Genomic DNA, 22,643 nt, shown 5'->3' with positions numbered 1-22,643 from the left:
AGTGTTGGATGAAGGGATCAAACACAGGGCTGTTACCTGGGAGACTGAAGTTTCTGTTCTTTGCCAAACCAAGTTAAACAACGCTACCTGATAGGGCTGCTCAATTAATCAAATTTTAATCACGATTACGATCTGGGCTTTCAACGATCATTAAAAATGACTGAGCCGATTATTAGCCCCTCCCTCGTGCTTTACTCTCGCGCTGCTCCGTGTGGCAAATCGAGCGCACCTCTCTGCATTTCGAACACGTGTCACAACAATTAAGAGCAGCGGTCTCCAACCTTTTTTGCACAACTGACCGGTTTATGCCCGACAATATTTTCATGGACCGGCCTTTAAGGTGTCGCGGATAAATACAACAAAATAAAACTAGTACCGGTACCGAAAAAAAGAAAATTTATTCATAACACACGTGAAAAGACCCAGGAAAACCAGTAAACGATAAAAATGATAACAAACTCCGGAAAAATTAAATAAGTACAACTCTAATATTCCAGACACTTGTAATAAATGTAATGAAGATAAAGGTAACTTTTGGCATTGTATTTGGGATTGCAGGAAGATTGGCTCCTTTTGGGTTGCAGTAACACAAACTATGAAACAAATATTATCCAAGGAGGTTGTTTTGGATCCTGGCTTCCTCATTCTGGACTGTACCCAGAAAACATGAGGTACACAAAAAGTGACAGAATGTTTATTGATATGGGTTTGTTACAAGCAAAAAGATTAATTGCACTAAAATGGAAAAAAAACAAGGGAACCGAGTATCACACAGTGGATAAAACAAATGATGGTGGCTTTGCCATTGGAGCGGATAACATGTATACTGAAAAGGAAATTGGATGTTTTTGAGAAGGTGTGGAGACCATTTGTGAATTTTGTAGAAGGATTTGTATTATCTGAGGAGGACGAGGACTGAGGGCAATGACATTTGATTTGGGATAATGACAAATTTAGGCCTTTAACGGAGTGATAAATCTGACGACTTTTTTGTTTTCTTTTTGCTGTCTGAGAGGAGTGTATGTTCATGTAGTATTTAGAATGTTGGACTGTTTGCAAGTCATTAAAATGTAAAAAAATAATAAAGATATTGTTGGAAAAAAAAAACGATAACAAAATAACGCTGAAAACCGATAAAAACCCTGAAAACTATACATTTCACACATGAGCCTCAACTCTCACGGACCGGTACCAAACGACTCACGGACCCGAGGGAAGCTCGGAAAGCTAAGCAGAAGTTATTTGCAGAGGAGAGTGACTGCTGTTGGTTGAAAAGAGGTAAAAAAACTTCAGTGGTGTGGAAACATTATGGGTTGATGGAGTCAGACGTGGATCAAGTAGACACAGTGTGTAAACTTTGCTACAGTGTCGTAGCTGCACCACAGAGCAACACTGCAAAGTTCACTAAACATAGATGTTTACATTTTTCATTTATTTCTTATATTGCAAACATTTGCACTGTTATCAGTATTTGCACACTATTTATATTATTTTTTGACAATCTTTAAAGTCATTATTCAACATTGTTATTGTTAAATAAATATCTCAAATAATCGAGATCTCAATTTCAGTGAAAATAATCGTATCATTTTTGCCATAATCGAGCAGCCCTACTACCTGGTTAGAAGAAGCAGCATTTTCTCATCTGCCTTCACACGTGTATTCAATTCAGTTGTGTTTATATATCACCAGCCCACAACAACAGTTGTGTCAAGCTGCTTTGTATTGTGAGGTTAAGACCATACAATATCAACTCAAGTAATGTCCCATTTCCATTCCATAGGCTTTAATGTGATGTTGGCCCACCCTTTGCAGCTATAACATCTTCAAACCTTCTAGAAAGGCGTTACACAATGTTTGGAGTATATTTATGGGAATTTCTGATTTTTTTCACAACTGCGTTTGTGTGGTTAGAAACTAATGTTGGACAAGGATAGTTTCACTATCAGGTTGTGGTCAGGTCAGGGTTCTTTAACACCAAACTCGCACATCTGTGTCTTTATGGACCTTGCTTTGTGCAATGATGCGCAGTCATGTTGGAAGAAGAAAGCGCTATCCCCAAACTGTTCCCACAAACTTGGGACCATAACATTGTACAAAATGTATTAGTATGCTGAAGCGTTAAGAGTTCCCTTCACTGGAACTAAGGGTTCAAACCCAGCTCTGAAAAATAATCCAACACTACAGGTCCCCATCCACGGCCATGCACGGCCATGAAAACAATGTTGGTCTTTCAGTGTGCTTGGCTTATATGAATGGAGTGTACGGTCTAGTTTCATCTGATCTATGTTTGATCCTTAAGATCAGACTTCAAGTTTTACCTTGTCACCTAGGATTTTGAAATGGATGCCATTGGTGCATCTACTGGTAGGCTAACAGGTAGAATTGGCAACCACAGGTATTATTTTATGTCTTTTATCTGTAGAGTTTTCAATTTCTCTGTGTGCCTGCATCGTATCTCCTCAAGATATTAAGACATCCTTTGACAGTCCAAAGGTGAACTTGTGAGGTTAATTTGTGACCGTAAAGAGACCTGAATGGTTTTCTGTCTCTGGATGGAATTTCCTGTTGGTGCTTTCATTAAAGCAGTCTTGTTATCTTTTTAGCATGAATTGCATACCTACATGTCCTGTCTGAATGGTTTTCCTTCTGCTTCAGATCTGTTTATGGTCCAAATGTGGCTCTTGGTCTGTCTCCTGACCCTCAGCTCAGTGGCCCTGATGACTGCTGTTGGTAAGTTCCACTTTTCAAGATTATAAATATTTTATCTAGTCTCGGTAACAGAAACGTCTTTTGGGGGGTTCTACTTACTATTTCCTAATTAAATAAACACACAAAAATAGAATCTTTTATTAGAGATTTTATCATTTGTGAGCACAGAAATAAATATAAAAAAAAATAAAAAATTCCCCACTCGCCCCTGTGGGCGGTCAATCCTTCAAGCTCGGGTCCTCTACCAGAGGCCTGGGAGCTTGAGTGTCCTGCGCAGTATCTTAGCTGTTCCCAGGACTGTGCTCTTCTGGACAGAGATCTCCGATGTTGTTCCCGGGATCTGCTGGAGCCACTCGCCTAGCTTGGGAGTCACCGTACCGAGTGCTCCGATTGCCACGGGGACCACTGTTACCTTCACCCTCCACATCCTCTCGAGCTCTTCTCTGAGCCCTTGGTATTTCTCCAGCTTCTCGTGTTCCTTCTTCCTGATGTTGCTGTCATTGGGAACCGCTACATCGATCACTACGGCCGTCTCCTCATGTTTGTCTACCACCACTATGTCCGGTTGGTTAGCCACCACCATTTTGTCCGTCTGTATCTGGAAGTCCCACAGGATCTTAGCTCGGTCATTCTCCACCACCCTTGGGGGCATTTCCCATTTTGACCTCGGGACTTCCAGGTTATACTCGGCACAGATGTTCCTGTACACTATGCCAGCCACTTGGTTATGGTGTTCCATGTATGCCTTGCCTGCTAGCATCTTGCACCCTGCTGTTATGTGCTGGATTGTCTCTGGGGCATCTTTACACAGCCTGCACCTGGGGTCTTGCCTGGTGTGATAGACCCCAGCCTCTATGGATCTTGTACTCAGAGCTTGTTCTTGTGCTGCCATGATTAGTGCCTCTGTGCTATCTTTCAGTCCAGCTTTGTCCAGCCACTGGTAGGATTTCTGGATATCAGCCACCTCCTCTATCTGCCGGTGGTACATACCGTGCAGAGGCCTGTCCTTCCATGATGGTTCCTTGTCTCCCTCCTCTTTCTTGGTTTCTGCTGCCTGAGGTATACACTGAGCATGCTGTCAGTTGGGGCCATCTTCGTGATGTATTCTTGGATGTTCGTTGTCTCATCCTGGACTGTGGTGCTGACACTCACCAGTCCCTGGCCCCCTTCCTTCCGCTTAGCGTACAGCCTCAGGGTGCTGGACTTGGGGTGAAACCCTCCATGCATGGTAAGGAGCTTTCTTGTCTTCATGTCAGTGGCTTCTATCTCCTCCTTTGGCCAGCCTATTACCCCAGCAGGGTACCTGATCACGGGCAGGGCGTACGTGTTGATGGCCCGGATCTTGTTCTTACTGTTCCGCTGACTCCTCAGGACTTGCCTGACCCTCTGCAGGTACTTGGTGGTTGCTGCTTTCCTAGCGGCCTCTTCATGGTTCCCATTCACCTGCGGGATCTCCAGGTACTTGTAACTGTCCTCTATGTCTGCAATGTTGCCTTCTGGTAGTTCAATCCCCTCAGTTCTGACTACCTTCCCTCTCTTTGTTACCATCCGACTACACTTCTCCAGCCCGAACGACATTCCGATGTCATTGCTGTATATCCTGGTGGTGTGGATCAGTGAATCGATGTCTCGTTCACTCTTGGCATACAGCTTGATGTCATCCATGTACAGGAGGTGGCTGACAACTGCTCCGTTCCGTAGTCGGTATCCGTAGCCAGTCTTGTTAATGATCTCACTGAGGGGGTTCAGGCCTATGCAGAACAGCAGTGGGGACAGAGCATCTCCTTGGTAGATCCCGCACTTGATGGTGACTTGTGCTATGGGCTTGGAGTTGGCCTCTAGTGTTGTCCGCCACATCCCCAATGAGTTCCTGATGAAGGCTCTCAGGGTCCTGTTGATCTTATATAGTTCTAGGCATTCCAGTATCCAGGTGTGGGTCATTGAGTCATTGGCCTTCTTGTAATCAATCCAGGCAGTGCACAGGTTGGTCAGTCTGGTCTTGCAGTCTCGGCTGACTGCTTGGTCTGCCAGTAGCTGGTGTTTTGCGCCTCTGGTATTCTTGCCCATCCCTTTCTGTGCCCCCTCATGTATTGACCCATGTGCCTGTTCATCTTAGCCGATATGATGCCTGACAGGAGCTTCCACGTGGTGCTGAGGCAGGTTATTGGTCGGTAGTTGGAGGGGACCGGTCCCTTCTGGGGGTCCTTGAGGATCAGGACTGTCTGGCCTTCGGTTAGCCATTCCGGGTGTCCCTCGTTAACTAGCAGCTGGTTCATTTGTGCTGCCAGACGCTCGTGGAGTGCAGTCAGCTTCTTTAGCCAGTAGGCGTGAACCATGTCGGGCCCTGGTGCTGTCCAACTCTTCATACTGGAGACCCTTTCTTGGATATCTGCCACTGTGATGGTTACTGGACCCTGTTCGGGGAGGTCGCTGTGGTCTGCCCTCAGATCCACTAGCCACTGAGCATTGCCGTTATGGGTTGCGTCCATCTCCCATATGCTCTTCCAGTATTGTTCCATCTCCAGCCTTGGTGGTGCTGTTCTCTTATTATTGTTCCCCTGTCACTGAGAGTACACCTTGGCTGGTTCCGTGGAGAACAGGTGGTTTATTCTCCTTTCTTCTATCTCTCTGGTGTACCTAATCAAGCGGCTGGCCAAGGCTGTGAGTCGTTGGTTGGCAGTTTCCAAGGCCTCAGGTATGGACAGCTTCCTGTACTTCTTAGGCACCTTCCTCATCGTGCCTTTCTGCAACTCCGATAGTTGGCTAACCTCCCCCCGTGCTACCTTGATCTTAGCCTCTAGCCTCCTTCTCCATGGAGGGTACTGCCCCTTGTGGCTGTTCAACTTGTAGCCTAGCATCTCACTGATCACGTGATATATATATTGTGGTGGGGCGTGGTCTGCGGTGCCGTGCGGACGCACCTGCACGGCATCCGCAATCACGCCCGCCATGTTAAAACACGGGGACTCAAGGGTTGGTGTGGGGTTGTGGTGAAATTAAGGCACGACGGGACCACAGATCCATGTTTTGAGCCGTCTTTATTTGATATTTGCATTACACCACCACAACCCCACACCAACCCTTGAGTCCCCGTGTTTTAACACGGCGGGCGTGATTGCGGATGCCGTGCAGGTGCGTCCGCACAGCACCGCAGACCACGCCCCACCACATACATACATACACACACACACACACACATATATATACACATATATATATATATATATATATATATATATATAAAAAATGTTATCATTGTTATTTTGGTTCCAGGTGGAGATGTGTGTGTGGCAGGTCATGACAGCGGGCCAGTGTTTGAAGAACAGCCGAGCAGTTTAATTTACCCTGAAGGCCTGACTGAAGGCAAAGTGACCCTGAGCTGTCAGGCCAGAGCAAATCCAGCTGCTGCTTATAGGTGAGTCTTACACACTCATTCCCTGTGGAGCCCACATTTTATAAAATGAGTTGGTCTTCAAAGTGTGTTTTAGGGTACTTACTTTGATTCCTATATTAAATTTCTGTCTTAATTTGGTTTACAATGGGGCGAATAATCTTTTGATCCCCTGGTGAATTTGTACAGTGGGGAAAATAAGTACTGAACACGTCACCAATTTTCTAAGTAAATATATTTCTAAAAGTGCTTTTGATATGAAATTCTCATCAGATATCAGTAACAACACATCCAGTCCACACGTGTAAAGAAATCAAGCCACAGATGTCCATGCAGTGCCTTGTGACCTCCAAACATGGTTCATATTATTGCATTCAAAAACTGGTCTCATCTAACCAGACTCTAGTCAACCAACATTTCACAGGCTTGTCTAAATGTTGTTCAGCAAACTTTAAACACACTTTAACATGCTTTTTCTTTCAGCAATGTTGTCTGGAGTGGTGAGTGTGCATATGGCACTTAAGTGCATTACTTATTGTTTTCTTTGAAACAGTTGTACCTTCTGATTCCTGTAGCTCTCCACAGGTTGTCTTTGGCTCTGGGACAACCCTTGTAAAAATTCTTTCACTCTTCTTTTTGCAGGGAGCACCTGGTCATGGCCAGTTTATGTCAAAATTATGTTCTTTCCTCTTGTGGGCTAACCACTGCCATCAGTATGTTTTGCAACAATTAGGTTGCAAAGACCTTGTGAGAGCTCATTGGTTTTACCCATCACAAGCTGTTTATTGTGTGCATTGGTAATGAGACACCTTTTTATAGGCCTTCAGTTTGGACTGAACTGTACTTCACCCACATTTGATGACCAGTACGTTCGGCTATGTACAGGAGAGGCAAACTGAATGAGACTCAGGCAGCTGTGAGTTTTGAAAACCGCTGGCTTGTGTATTTTTACTCATTCAGAAAATAAAAGAATGAAAATTAATAACAAACATACAAAAACTTTTCAAATGAAAGTATCCCTTTTTAGTACCAGTATTTTTCTTCAGTGACCCTGTGGTACAATCACAGTAATCACTTAAAAAAAACCTTATCTGGGTGCACCCTTCTAAGTGTATAATCAGAGTTCAAGTTCAAGATAAACCACAATTTAAATTACCAAAATCCAAATAGCAACGTTCATCTGCAACTTCACAGACTTTGTTAACAAATTGCAACAACCATTGAGTTGGAAAAATAGATCCAACCGCCCACACCCATTTCTCTTCCTGTTCGTAGGGATGTATAAAGTCTGTGAAAAGTCCTTAAAATAAACCGTCCGTAAGTCCAGGGAGATGTGTGTGAAGAAGGGGAACAGTAAGTTCAAAGTGGCGTGGTATGGTTTTTTTTGTTGCAGCTGGCCTACCACACTCTGCTGTGCAGCACAGAACAAAGTCAATTGGTCCGTCAACGGGATTGGCTCGCCATCGATTACAGGATCTGTTGCAATGCATCGATAGGAAGGACAAAAAGGGAAAAATCTGACCTGTCAACGACAGTGTCATAGGACATTAAGTTCCCATATAATCACAGATCACAACTTGCTATCACTTAAGATGTACTATCTGTAACGTTACCCATGTTACAAATTGAAAATAAACACACAATCTGTGCAACAGTTTCAAATGCTTTTTTTTCAATAAGTAAAATAAAGTTTTTCACAAAACATTGTAAACAATTTCCTAATAAACTAGAACATTTTGCTTACAATGAACTCATGAAAAGTGCAGATAAACAATAAACAATTAAAATGCTCACCTATCTGAAAAACGATTGGGCAGGAGCACGAGATGGAGCAGGAACGATGAAATGGCGTTGTCTAATTCCCGACCTTCCCCGACCTAACAATGTAAAAGGAACTAGTTACTCGTCTTACCAGTACACATGCAATAAAAAAAATTTTCATAAGCAGCAAGTGCTAACTCTTTCGTTTATATCACTTTTCCCGTACCTCGTTTTAGTGAATCTCCGTCTCTTTTTCCTCGCTACCGTGCAAATAGACTTGGACACAGTATCTCTTACAGAACCTATGATATCTTTGGGTGGATTGGCTGAGGCCAGACTCAGACTCTGAACTTCAGTTATTAGTTTTAATACTTTTAATATGTTTTCAAGTGTTAAGTCCTCATTTTGACTCTAATATTTACATTTTCTCCAAGATCCAGTCGTTAGACACATTTTTGTGTTTCTGTCCTTTTATATTGATAACTGAACGACTGGAAAATCGCAAAATAGCCCACTGATGTAAAGCTGCCTGTGACCAAGTGGGTGAGAACACCACTTGTCTATATTCGTAGTTAACATTCTTGTTGTGATTTAGCCATATCTCATATGTATTCTGTATTAGGCAAACATTAGTGGTGGCCCGCTTGAAGCTGACGCTGCGTGTGTCGAAAAGAAGAACTGTGTGGAGACGTGATTCGTTTGGCCAGAGTCACGTGATCAGTGGCGTCCGAAGCTTCATTTAGAACGTAACTGATTCAGTGGTTTATAGGGAAGCGAATTTGTGGAGTTTTGATGGTGAGAGACAGCGAACCACTGATTATTGTATTGAGAGATTTGGAGCCAGCGAGGAAGAGAGGAGGTTCTGTTGTGTGGGAGTATTTTGAGTTGGTTTTGGACAGTTTTGGTTTTCCAGCTTTGTGTTCTTATTGTTTGCTTTTGTTTAGTGCGTGTTTATAAACTTAACATGTCAAAAATCTGCTTTTCATAATATAAATATCATTAAATAACTTTAGAAACACATCCATTTGACTCTTTTTATGTAATGTAATAAAATATATTTTATTTAAAAAATAATCTTAAAATGTTTTCTGGCTGATAGTCTGTGGGACCCAGGAAGACCATACACCTGCATCTCTACAGTTTCTGTGGACTCCAGCCTCCTCTGTTCTGTGTGAGAGGATTTTCTTCAAAGGAGAAATTATCTCATCGCACGAAGGAACAAATTCTCTTTAAATAAAAATGAAAAAGGGTTTCCTTAAATGGATCATGTTTTTAATTTGCAAGTACATATGCATGATCTCTTTCCAGTTCACAATCAATCTACCCGAGGTCAAAAATATGTATAAGAAAATTGGCCTAATATAATATTATTTATAAACATACCTGTCCAGCTGTCCAGTGATTAACTGCATAAGTGCATGGAGGCAGGACCTCACAGCAGAAGCATACTCCATAATGTATTTTTCACTTATTGTATTTACCAACATCAAGAAGTCAGAAGTAAAGAAAGACCACATCATGGTGCATGTTTGAACAAGGGAACTTTATTGATCACAATAATTTATTAAATAAATAAACAAACAAAAACATGTTCAAAGCAACACAGCGGTGGCCCAGTGTCAGACAGAACTACACTCTGTAGCGTACGCAGTCATAATGAAGCAGTTGGTTTTATTTTGTGGATCCAAGCTGCTCTTCATATCTTTGGCCACCAGATGTCACCAGAGAGGACTGTGTTGAAAAGCTTCGAGTAATGAATACGTGCTTCAGTACTTCAGAAAACTTCATTTGGCCATCACTAGCAAACATTTGCTATGAGTTTGGTTCTGTTTTCCACTTTTACAGATTATATCATGTAAAATCTTCGATTCTGACAGGTTTGTTAAGTTAACATGTTTTTTTTTTTTCATTTCAACTGTTAATTGGTTTAGTTTGAACTCACCTTACCAACCAGTGTTCCAGGAACAAAAGGAGGAAATGTAGTTTTACTGTATTTATAGCTTCCTGGTTAATCTGAGGTCACAGGAAGAGACCAGGTGACGAAGGAGGAGAACCTTTGTAATTTAATAAAACTGATTTTAGACTGTGTTTATAGAGAAATTGATTTGTTGTAATATGTCTGAGTCCAGAAATGTTTGTCTTACCTATCTAATGGAATAGAGTGAGACTGTTTGGTTCAGTGGACCATTTAAGCAGAAAGGAACCAGGTCAGTGTAGCTGTTTACATTTTCACCTTCATTCCCATTGAGTTAAGTTCAGTTATGTTTATTTGACATGAGTTAACTATGGAGTTGAGTTTCTTATTAATTTTTGTAAATATTGTTTGGTCACAAAATGGTGAATAAATCACTCACTACACTGGACAGCGTCAGTCTCCTGCCCTTCTTTAGCTGCTAAGGTCAAGTCCTTCTGGACTCCACTCCTTTATGAGTGAGGATCGAGAGTCCGTCAGCAGGATGGGAGCAGTTAGAGAGAAACTTAGGGTTTGTTTGAGAAAAGCTGGCCGTGACTATGTTAGTATCACAGACCCAGTGACTGACTCAGAGTTGAAGTGAACTTTTTTTCTGCAACAGGAAACCAGAGTTGCACCATCTCAGGTTTAACAACCTCAGTTGTTAGCTAAACCTGCCATATCTGTGACTGTGCTCCAGGGCACACAGCTAATCTGTGAGAGCTGGAAGTTCTTTAACTCAGTGACATCCAAAATGTTTCTTTTTCACTCCATTAAAATGAAACTACCATTAAACTTTTAATTTTTTGTACTGCAGGATAAAAAAAAAAGCCTGAATCAAATGATTATCTCCCTGCCATTCATCATGCAGGTGGCTTGTGAATGGGACTGCGGTTCCTCTGAATTTGGACCGATACTCCCTGGTGGCTGGTACCCTGGTGATAAGCAGCCCCGACCCCATCCGGGATACAGGCTCCTACCAGTGTCTAGCTATCAACCGCTGTGGCACCATCATTAGCAGAGCAGCCAACCTCAAGTTTGGTTGTAAGTAATAAAGACCTTTCAGTCCTTTTACTTGTTTGCCTGCTTTTAAAAACATGGCAGAAAAGGCACCAGACAAAAACACCAGTGTACATTCTTTCTCTGCTTCTGGATCAGAGCTCGCTGGTTTTAGGACTTTTCTCTGGTTTTTTTCAGCATTTATTACTTATTTGTCTGCTTGTTCTTCAGACCTCCATGACTTCCCTCCAGATGGCAGAAGTCCTCAAACAATAAATGAAGGTCAAGGAACGTTCTTGGCCTGCCAACCTCCTCCACATTACCCAGGTACCTCTCTGCTTCATTGCTCTAGAAAATGATTATATATATTCTTAGAGAGCCACAGAACAGTCCTGTGTGTGGCTGGAGCATTAGTTTTTTCTTTTGCATCATTTTCCTTGACTAAGAAAAAAGAGTCGTGCTGCAGCTAGCCACTTCCCCACTAGTGCCAAAAGGGGATTAACAGGTCAGGCAGAATATGACAGTAAAGATGAAACTGATACATTGTGACTGTTATGATTGTGACTTTTTATAGTGAAATCTGAGCGCTGACAGAATGAAATGACTAAAGTGGTTGACGTTGATTCTCTTCTTCTCTAGCGCTGTCTTACCGCTGGTTTCTCAACGAGTTTCCCAACTTCATCAGGAAGGATGATGGCCGCTGGTTTGTGTCACAGGTCACTGGGAATCTGTACCTGGCCAAAGCTGACCCTAATGACACAGCAAACTACTTCTGCTTTACAACGATCAACATGGAAGTCAGCACAAAGAGCACATTCAGCAAGGCCAACCAGCTCACGGTAGTCCCTGATGGTATGAAACACCTACAGCTGCATCACTCGTCTCTTAGCATCCTCACGTATAGTTGCTCCGCTGTCTGTAGTTGAGCATAAGTTATTCTACAAACAGAGGATAACAGGGTGTTGTTGTTCACTGACAGCCCAGTGCAACGCCCACTTGTAAGTTGTGGCATTAGCCTGTTATCAGTTTACTAAAGGCTGAAGCAAAGTCGACTCAGAGACAGCTGCTGACTTTCTCCTTCTCATTAGTCACCCTGCTGGTCAGCCCGTGGAGTACTGGCCCAAGCCTTCCACTAAGGGTCTCATTTACACTGAAAGAACTGGGAATTTTACAACACTAAATAAAGGTTATGGCACAGAATTAAGTGATAATCTAAGAAGATTTGCTTTTTCATTCCAGCCAATCCCAGGAAGTCAGCTCCAACCATTAAAGTGCGCTTCCTAGCAGATACCTATGCCCTGGCTGGACACACCACCCAGTTAGAGTGCTTTGCTTATGGAAAGTAAGTGTCCATCACAGGAATTGCTGTGATGCTTCTTTACTTATATCATAGAGTGATGCTGATCAGCTGATCAGCTGTAGTAATACATACTGGGGTGGCTGTAGCTCAGGTGGTAGAGCAGGTCATCTACTGATCGGAAGGTTGGTGGTTCGATTCCTGGCTTCCCCTAGTCTGCATGCCAAATATCCTTGGGCAAGATACTAACCCCAAATTGCTCTCCGATGCATCCATCGGAGTATGAATGTGTGTGAATGTTATCTAGAAAGCACTTAGAAAGATGTGCTTGTGCGAATGGGTCTGAATGGGTGAATGCACAAGTTGTGTAAAGCGCTTTGAGTGCTCAGATGAGTAGAAAAGCGCTATATAAGAACCAGTCCATTTACCATGTCCAAACCCAATGATCACTCTCTGATCTCTGCACTGCATTTTATTGACCTCTTACTTCCATCTCTCAACTCTCGCTTTGCTTCTCATCTTAAAGTCCGGTTCCAAAAGTGCGGTGGAGGAAGGTGGATGGTCTAATGCCATCCAAGGCAGGCCCCACTGTGGAGGGTCCCACCCTGACCCTTCCTGAACTCTCCTTTGACGATGAGGGCATTTACGAGTGTGAAGCCTACAACTCAGAAGGAAGGGACACGTACCAGGGACGCATTAATGTCCAAGGTGACTAAAGGTTCTTCATTGTGCAGCAAAGCATGTGTCCTTTTATTTTTAATGCACTCGTGTTCATTTTATAGCTCGTGTGTGTTTGGTTTGACTTTCTTCTCGTCCAGCTCAACCTGAGTGGTTACAGGTGATGACCGACTCAGAGGTGGAGATTAGCTCAGATCTTCAGTGGAGTTGTGTGGCTGCTGGAAAACCTCGACCCTCTGTACGCTGGCTACGCAATGGACAGCCACTTAGTACACAGGTAACACAACACACACCTGACCATAAAACTTCTGAAGGAGGCATTTGGCATGACCATGTGGGTACAGCAGAGAGATATCTTTGAGGACAACCTCTCAGCCCATCGTGATGATACTGTGGGCACTCCAGTAGCTCCAGCTGGTGGCAGCATCAGCCCTGGTGTTGTTCATAACATCCTAACAACTTTCCTCTCATGGGTGGGTGACAGGTTGGATTTTCAGTCAGATCAATTTAAATTTTTAGTTTTTATTTATATAGCACATCATCACAGCTACAGTTACCTCAGCTACAGTTACCTATGATAGGGTAATGTCAGTGACGTAGTGGGGACGGAGCTGGACTCTCTTAGGGTGGAGTCTGAGAGAGAGATGTTGTCCAAGATAAAGACAATGCTGGACAACACCTCCCACCCACTCCATGACGTGCTGGCCAGTCACAGGAGCTCACTCAGGGACTGAGATTACCCATGATGCACCACTGAACAGGAAGTCATTCCTGCCCGTGGATATCGCTGCACAACTCCTCCATCTAATAGACTGTAAACACTGTAATCATTACACCTTTTTGCACACCCTCTTTTCTTACTCGCTAATGTTGCTCTCAACTTTCTTGATATTTATCTATAATCACCTCCGTCAGTCATTGATATTCATTATTGAGTGATTTGTATATACTGTGCTATTTCTTAAATTTGTAAATGTCACAATACGGCTGTGCGCGGGCAAGAGTAGGACCCAAACGCAAACTCTAGAGACAAAAAGTAAACTCAAAAACGCAGCTTTATTGCTGGCGTGGGACACAAAGAACAATACAAAACTAAACTGGGAAAACTAAAGCACAAGGAGCCACGGGGAAAAATCACACAGCTATGAGGAAGGACACAACACTGACAAAGAGAAACACGGGGCTTAAATACACTGAGGGATAACGAGGGGGATGAGCCACAGGAGGAGAGCACAGCTGGGAGTAATCAGGCAGGACGAGACAAGGGAAGAAAATATGAAACATTAACAAAGGACAAACTGTTAAAGTAAAACAGGAAACACACTGACGCAACTCAAGACATGTAAACTTAACAGACTGGGGAGACAGAACATAGGGACCTGAAACATGGGACAGAAAGGCACAGTAGACATGAACATAACAACGCCACAGGGGAAGAGTAGAACAAAACGCAGGAACACAGGACCTCTTTCAAAATAAAATGGGAAACATAATGAAACGCAAACATGACAACATAAGAAACACAGACATGAAGCACATGAAGGACAAGGGAGACTTAACAGGGGTTGGATACACAAGGGGGATCTAATAAACAAATAACTTAGATAACCTAATGAACAAAATAAACTCAAACTTAAAACGCTGGGTCAAAAAACTTTAAAATTTGAAAACTCCATAAAATGGGGCGTGGGGTATATGGAGAGGGCTATGAGCACATTGTGGCAGAACTTTCATAAGTTCCTTATTTATTAGGGACTTGATCCCAACCATGGATGCTGCCTCTTAAAAGCAGTGAAAAAAGGAGCCAAAGCATAACCAGACAAATAAGGAACGCTGTGCTTCAGTTAATGATTTGACCTAAGAACACCTGCGTGCATCCTTTAATAGTTTCATTGTTACTTTGGTTATTTCTGCAAACAATGAACTGAATAATGCAGTACTGTACCGCATGCTTTGTTACACATGTCACAGATCGGTGCTCTCTGTAACTTTATCTCTTCTTTACCTTCTTCGGACCTCAAGGATCGTGTGGAGGTGAATGGTGTTCATCTCAGAATCATCAACCTCGCTCTGGAGGATTCTGGCATGTACCAATGTGTGGCTGAAAACAAGCACGGCACCATCTACTCGACTGCTGAGCTCAGGGTCCAAGGTAGAGAGAGACTTTTCATTCTCAAGCCAAGTAGTCAAGTTTTTATTGTCAACCCAACAATATACACTCAAGTATACAGTCGGGTGAAATATCGTCCTCCTGTATCAAAGGTGCAAACTGTAAAATGAAAGAAATTCAAACTATACAGAAACAAGATAAACTACGAATAAGTACAACAGTATTGTACTTGAATAGAAATAGAGTAAGAATTAGTGATGGGAATTCCAGCTCTTTTTAGAGAACCGGCTCTTTTTAGAGAACCGGCTCTTCAGGTTGTTTTGTTGCTTTAATTTATTTATTATTAACAACAATATAAAATTATGGACAAAATGAATTACTAATGTAAAAAAAGTGGTTTTATTTATATGTGTTTATATATAAATATATACGGTGGCCCCTAGAGACAAAACACGTACAAACTCCAAAACACATTTCGAGCGTTAACTGAACTTCCAAAACAGCTACTAGATCACTTAAATTACACAATTGAAAGCATATGTGTGTTGTTTGTGTATTTATACACAGGCACTCATATATATTCAAATAAAAAAAAAAAATTTAACCTGTTACTACCACACACCAAATCCGGTCGTTGGTACTTGCTGGCTTGTGTAGCCACGAGGTAACAAAGCTCCACACTGCCCCCTAGCATCCTGGAGCACTTTTGTTTTGGAGGTTTCACATGCTTCGGAGTTTGTACGTGCTTTGTCTGTAGGGGCCACCGTAAGTATACTTTTATTTATTTACTCCACATAAAATGCAATAAACAAGTTATAAAATACAAAGACCAACTATTCACATTTCAACTTTTAACTATTTAAATTTTATGACTTTTCCTTTTAAACTAATTGAAAGTGAAACAACACAAAACACTGCAAACCACAACACAATAAAAATACAAATTATAATATGCAAAACAAAAGGAAGATGCACAGAGGACAGTGAGAGGAAAGTGTTATGAAGTCCAAAGAAGTGTGTGTGGAGAAGAGAGTCGTGTGGAGGGGGCAGCATGGAGCCGGACTGCTTGGGGGAAAAGCTATTGCACAATCTCGCCGACCTGCTCCTGACGCTGCAGAGTCGTCTTCTGGATGGGGGAGAAGTAAAAAGTTGGAGGGAGTGGTGATGCGGGTCAGCCATGATGGTAGTGGCTTTATGAATGCAGCATGAGGTATAAATGTCCAGTAGGCTGGGTAGCTGCCAACGATGTGCTCCACACAATCCTCTGGTCTGCGGTCGAACACGGTTCCTGTGCTCAGTGTGATTCAATTCAATTCAATTAAATTTTATTTATATAGCGCCAAATCACAACAAAAGTCGCCTCAAGGCGCTTCATAGATACAGAGAAAAACCCAACAATCATATGACCCCCTATGAGCAGCACTTTGGCGACAGTGGGAAGGAAAAACTCCCTTTTAACAGGAAGAAACCTCCGGCAGAACCAGGCTCAGGGAGGGGCGGGGCCATCTGCTGTGATTGGTTGGGGTGAGAGAAGGAAGACAGGATAAAAGACATGCTGTGGAAGAGAGACAGAGATTAATAACAGATATGATTCAATACAGAGAGGTCTGTTAACACATAGTGAGTGAGAAAGGTGACTGGAAAGGAAAAAGTCAATGCATCATGGGAATCCCCCAGCAGCCTACGTCTATTGCAGCATAACTAAGGGAGGATTCAGGGTCACCTGGTCCAGCCCTAACTATATGCTTTAGCAAAAAGGAAAGTTTGAAGCCTAATCTTAAAAGTAGAGATAGTGTCTGTCTCCTGAATCCAAACTGGAAGCTGGTTCCACAGAAGAGGGGCCTGAAAACTGAAGGCTCTCCCTCCCATTCTACTTTTAAATACTCTAGGAACAACAAGTAGGCCTGCAGAGCGAGAGCGAAGTGCTCTAATAGGGTGATATGGTACTACAAGGTCATTAAGATAAGATGGGGCCTGATTATTTAAGACCTTGTATGTGAGGAGCAGGATTTTGAATTCAATTCTGGATTTAACAGGAAGCCAATGAAGGGAAGCCAAAACAGGAGAAATCTGCTCTCTCTTTCTAGTCCCTGTCAGGACTCTTGCTGCAGCATTTTGGATTAACTGAAGGCTTTTCAGGGAGTTTTTTGGACATCCTGATAATAATGAATTGCAGTAGTCCAGCCTGGAAGTAATAAATGCATGAACTAGTTTTTCAGCGTCACTCTGAGACAGGATATTTCTAACTTTAGAGATGTTGCGCAAATGGAAGAAAGCAGTCTTACATATTTGTTTAATATGTGCGTTGAAGAACATATTGACAAAAATGACTCCAAGGTTCCTCACAGTGTTACTGGAGGCCAAGGTAATGCCATCCAGAGTAAGAATCTGGTTAGATACCATATTTCTAAGCTTTTCAGCGCCGAGTACAATGACCTCAGTTTTATCTGAGTTAAGAAGCAGAAAGTTAGTGGCCATCCAAGTCTTTATGTCTTTAAGACATTCCTGCAGTTTAACTAATTGGTGTGTGTTATCTGGCTTCATGGACAGATAGAGCTGGGTGTCATCTGCATAGCAGTGAAAATGTATGCTATGTCTTTTAATGATGCTGCCTAGGGGAAGCATGTATAATGTAAACAGAATTGGTCCTAGCACTGAACCCTGTGGAACTCCATAATTAACCTCAGTGTGTGAAGAGGACTCTCCATTTACATGCACAAACTGGAGTCTATTAGATAGATATGATACAAACCACTGCAGCGCAATACCTGTAATACATACAGCATGTTCTAATCGCTCTAATAGGATATTATGGTCAACAGTATCGAACGCTGCACTGAGGTCTAGCAGGACAAGCACAGAGATGAGTCCACTGTCAGAGGCCATAAGAAGATCATTTGTAACCTTCACTAAAGCTGTTTCTGTGCTGTGATGAACTCTGAAACCTGACTGAAACTCTTCAAATAAACCATTCCTCTGCAGATGATCTGTTAGCTGTTTGACAACTACTCTTTCAAGGATGTTTGATATAAAGGAAGGTTGGAGATTGGCCTATAATTAGCTAAGACTGCTGGGTCTAGAGATGCTTTTTGAGTAAAGGTTTAACTGCAGCCACCTTGAAGGCCTGTGGTACATAGCCGATTATTAGAGATAGGTTGATCATATATAAGATCAAAGAATTAATCAATGGCAGGACTTCTTTGAGCAGTTTTGTAGGAATGGGGTCTAAAAGACACGTTGATGGTTTGGAGGAAGTAATTATTGAAGTTAACTCAGAAAGATCGATTGGAGAAAAAGAGTCTAACTTAACATCAATGGTACTAAGAGTAGCTGTAGATAATATTACATCTGTGGGATGATTATTGGTAATTTTTTCTCTAATGATAAAAATTTTATTCGTGAAGAAGTTCATGAAGTCATTACTAGTTAACGTTAAAGGGATGGTTGGCTCAAAAGAGCTCTGACTTTTTGTCAGCCTGGCTACAGTGCTGAAGAGAAACCTGGGGTTGTTCTTATTTTCTTCAATCAGTGATGAGTAGTAAGCTGTTCTGGCTTTGTGGAGGGCTTTCTTATAAAGCAACAAACTATTTCTCCAGGCTAAATGATGATCCTCTAAATTTGTGACACGCCATTTCCTCTCCAGATTATGAGTCATCTGCTTTAGGCTACGTGTTTGAGAATTATACCACGGGGTCAGGTACTTCTGATTAGAGACCTTAGTTTTCACTGGAGCTACAGTATCCAGAGTCGTACGTAGTGAGGAGGTGAAATTATTAACAAGATAATCGACCTCTGTTGGGGTAGCGTTCAGATAGCTGCTCTGCTTCTGGAGGAAACCTTGTCTTGTTAGGAGAGATGGCATCCATCCCACTTTGGATGGAGCAGCTCTCATTTCTAGAAATATCGACAAATTTATTAAACCCCTCAAAACATGACTATCCAGAGTTGGGACCAGGAAGCAGAGTTGCAGTCTTACACGCCTCTCTGCAGCTTCTCTCCTCCTGCTACCCCCCCAAAAACCCATCTCCATAGAGACTGTGTCTGCTTCCAAAAAGACAAAAAACAAACTAAAAACCAGCAACAAACAACTTAAACATTTACAAAGAGAGAACAATACAGTATCCACATCTGAACCAAAGAGTAAAACAGTGAAATGTGGATTATTAAATAGTAGGTCTCTCTCCTCCAAGTCTCTGTTAGTACATGACTTAATAACTGATCAACAAATTGATTTACTCTGCCTTACAGAAACCTGGTTGCAGCAGGATGATTATGTTAGTTTAAATGAATCAACACCCCCGAGTCATTCTAACTACCAGAAATCTCGAAGCACAGGTCGTGGGGGCGGTGTGGCAGCAATTTTTCACACCAGTCTATTAATTAATGAAAGACCAAGACAGACTGTTAATTCATTTGAAAGCCTGATGCTTAACATTGTCCACCCCAGCTGTGAAACTCAGAAACCAGTCTTACTTGTTATCATCTATCGTCCACCTGGGCCTTACACAGAGTTTCTGTCTGATTTCTCAGACTTTATATCTAATTTAGTTCTGAGCTCAGATAAAATAATTATTGTGGGTGATTTTAACATCCATGTTGATGCTAAAAAATGACAGCCTCAACATGGCATTTAATCTGTTGTTAGACTCAATTGGTTTCTCTCAAAATGTAAAAGAACCCACCCACCACTTTAATCACACTCTAGATCTTGTTTTAACATATGGCATAGAAACTGAACATTTAACAGTGTTTCCTGAAAACCCTCTCCTGTCTGATCATTTCTTGATAACATTTACATTTACAATAATTGATTACACAGCAGTGGAGAGTAGACTTTATCACAGTAGATGTCTTTCTGAAAGCGCTGTAACTAAGTTTAAGAATATAATCCAGCCACTGTTATCATCGTCAATGCCCTGTACCAACACAGAGCAGAGCAGCTATCTGAACGCTACCCCAACAGAGGTCGATCATCTTGTAAATAATTTCACCTCCTCACTACGTACGACTCTGGATACTGTAGCTCCAGTGAAAACTAAGGTCTCTAATCAGAAGTACCTGACCCCGTGGTATAATTCTCAAACACGTACCCTAAAGCAGATGACTCGTAATCTGGAGAGGAAATGGCGTGTCACAAATTTAGAGGATCATCATTTAGCCTGGAGAAATAGTTTGTTGCTTTATAAGAAAGCCCTCCGCAAAGCCAGAACAGCTTACTACTCATCACTGATTGAAGAAAATAAGAACAACCCCAGGTTTCTCTTCAGCTCTGTAGCCAGGCTGACAAAAAGTCAGAGCTCTTTTGAGCCAACCATCCCTTTAACATTAACTAGTGATGACTTCATGAACTTCTTCACAAATAAAATTTTTATCATTAGAGAAAAAATTACCAATAATCATCCCACAGATGTAATATTATCTACAGCTACTCTTAGTACCATTGATGTTAAGTTAGACTCTTTTTTTCCAATCGATCTTTCTGAGTTAACTTCAATAATTACTTCCTCCAAACCATCAACGTGTCTTTTAGACCCCATTCCTACAAAACTGCTCAAAGAAGTCCTGCCATTGATTAATTCTTCGATCTTATATATGATCAACCTATCTCTAATAATCGGCTATGTACCACAGGCCTTCAAGGTGGCTGCAGTTAAACCTTTACTCAAAAAGCCATCTCTAGACCCAGCAGTCTTAGCTAATTATAGGCCAATCTCCAACCTTCCTTTCATATCAAAAATCCTTGAAAGAGTAGTTGTCAAACAGCTAACAGATCATCTGCAGAGGAATGGTTTATTTGAAGAGTTTCAGTCAGGTTTCAGAGTTCATCACAGCACAGAAACAGCTTTAGTGAAGGTTACAAATGATCTTCTTATGGCCTCTGACAGTGGACTCATCTCTGTGCTTGTCCTTCTTGACCTTAGTGCAGCATTCGATACTGTTGACCATAATATCCTATTAGAGCGATTAGAACATGCTGTAGGTATTACAGGTATTGCACTGCAGTGGTTTGTATCATATCTATCTAATAGACTCCAATTTGTGCATGTAAATGGAGAGTCCTCTTCACACACTGAGGTTAATTATGGAGTTCCACAGGGTTCAGTGCTAGGACCAATTCTGTTTACATTATACATGCTTCCCCTAGGCAGCATCATTAGAAGACATAGCATACATTTTCACTGCTATGCAGATGACACCCAGCTCTATCTGTCCGTGAAGCCAGATAACACACACCAATTAGTTAAACTGCAGGAATGTCTTAAAGACATAAAGACTTGGATGGCCACTAACTTTCTGCTTCTTAACTCAGATAAAACTGAGGTCATTGTACTCGGCGCTGAAAAGCTTAGAATATGGTATCTAACCAGATTCTTACTCTGGATGGCATTACCTTGGCCTCCAGTAACACTGTGAGGAACCTTGGAGTCATTTTTGACCAGGATATGTCCTTCAACGCACATATTAAACAAATATGTAAGACTGCGTTCTTCCATTTGCGCAACATCTCTAAAATTAGAAATATCCTGTCTCAGAGTGACGCTGAAAAACTAGTTCATGCATTTATTACTTCCAGGCTGGACTACTGCAATTCATTATTATCAGGATGTCCAAAAAACTCACTGAAAAGCCTTCAGTTAATCCAAAATGCTGCAGCAAGAGTACTGACAGGGACTAGAAAGAGAGAGCATATTTCTCCTGTTTGGCTTCCCTTCATTGGCTTCCTGTTAAATCCAGAATTGAATTAAAATCCTGCTCCTCACATACAAGGTCTTAAATAATCAGGCCCCATCTTATCTTAATGACCTTGTAGTACCATATCACCCTATTAGAGCACTTCGCTCTCGCTCTGCAGGCCTACTTGTTGTTCCTAGAGTATTTAAAAGTAGAATGGGAGGCAGAGCCTTCAGTTTTCAGGCCCCTCTTCTGTGGAACCAGCTTCCAGTTTGGATTCGGGAGACAGACACTATCTCTACTTTTTAAGATTAGGCTTCAAACTTTCCTTTTTGCTAAAGCATATAGTTAGGGCTGGACCAGGTGACCCTGAATCCTCCCTTAGTTATGCTGCAATAGATGTAGGCTGCCGGGGGATTCCCATGATGCATTGAGTTTTTCCTTTCCAGTCACCTTTCTCACTCACTATGTATTAACAGACCTCTCTGTATTGAATCGTATCTGTTATTAATCTCTGTCTCTCTTCCACAGCATGTCTTTTATCCTGTCTTCCTTCTCTCACCCAACCGGTCGCAGCAGATGGCCGCCCCTCCCTGAGCCTGGTTCTGCTGGAGGTTTCTTCCTGTTAAAAGGGAGTTTTTCCTTCCCACTGTCGCCAAAGTGCTTGCTCATAGGGGGTCATATGATTGTTGGGCTTTCTCTGTATCTATGAAGCGCCTTGAGGCGACATTTGTTGTGATTTGGCGCTATATAAATAAAATTGAATTGAATTGAATTGAATTGCTCTATGTTGGTACAGGGCATTGAAGATGATAACAGTGGCTGGATTATATTCTTAAACTTAGTTACAGCGCTTTCAGAAAGACATCTACTGTGATAAAGTCCACTCTCCACTGCTGCGTAATCAATTATTGTAAATGTAAATGTTATCAGGAAATGATCAGACAGGAGAGGGTTTTCAGGAAACACTGTTAAATGTTCAGTTTCTATGCCATATGTTAAAACAAGATCTAGAGTGTGATTAAAGTGGTGGGTGGGTTCTTTTACATTTTGATAGAAACCAATTGAGTCT

The 22,643-nt window shown here is 42.0% G+C and overlaps 1 protein-coding gene across 1 annotated transcript in view; it reads left to right on the top strand.

Moving 5' to 3' along the window:
* cntn2 (contactin 2) overlaps positions 1–22,643 on the top strand; it is a 66,231-nt gene that overhangs the window by 14,825 nt on the left and 28,763 nt on the right. The window contains 9 exon segments of the mRNA XM_085161403.1: positions 2,659–2,733; positions 5,986–6,127; positions 10,687–10,859; positions 11,046–11,141; positions 11,454–11,666; positions 12,054–12,156; positions 12,638–12,819; positions 12,930–13,066; positions 14,812–14,941. Of these exon segments, the coding sequence (XP_085017529.1) occupies positions 2,667–2,733; positions 5,986–6,127; positions 10,687–10,859; positions 11,046–11,141; positions 11,454–11,666; positions 12,054–12,156; positions 12,638–12,819; positions 12,930–13,066; positions 14,812–14,941 (1,243 nt within the window). The 5' untranslated portion in view covers positions 2,659–2,666.

Source organism: Neolamprologus multifasciatus, chromosome 5 (genome assembly GCF_963576455.1).
Source record: "Neolamprologus multifasciatus chromosome 5, fNeoMul1.2, whole genome shotgun sequence".
In the NCBI taxonomy this organism is placed as follows: Eukaryota; Metazoa; Chordata; class Actinopteri; order Cichliformes; family Cichlidae; genus Neolamprologus; species Neolamprologus multifasciatus.
This window is presented reverse-complemented; position numbering and strand designations above follow the sequence as displayed.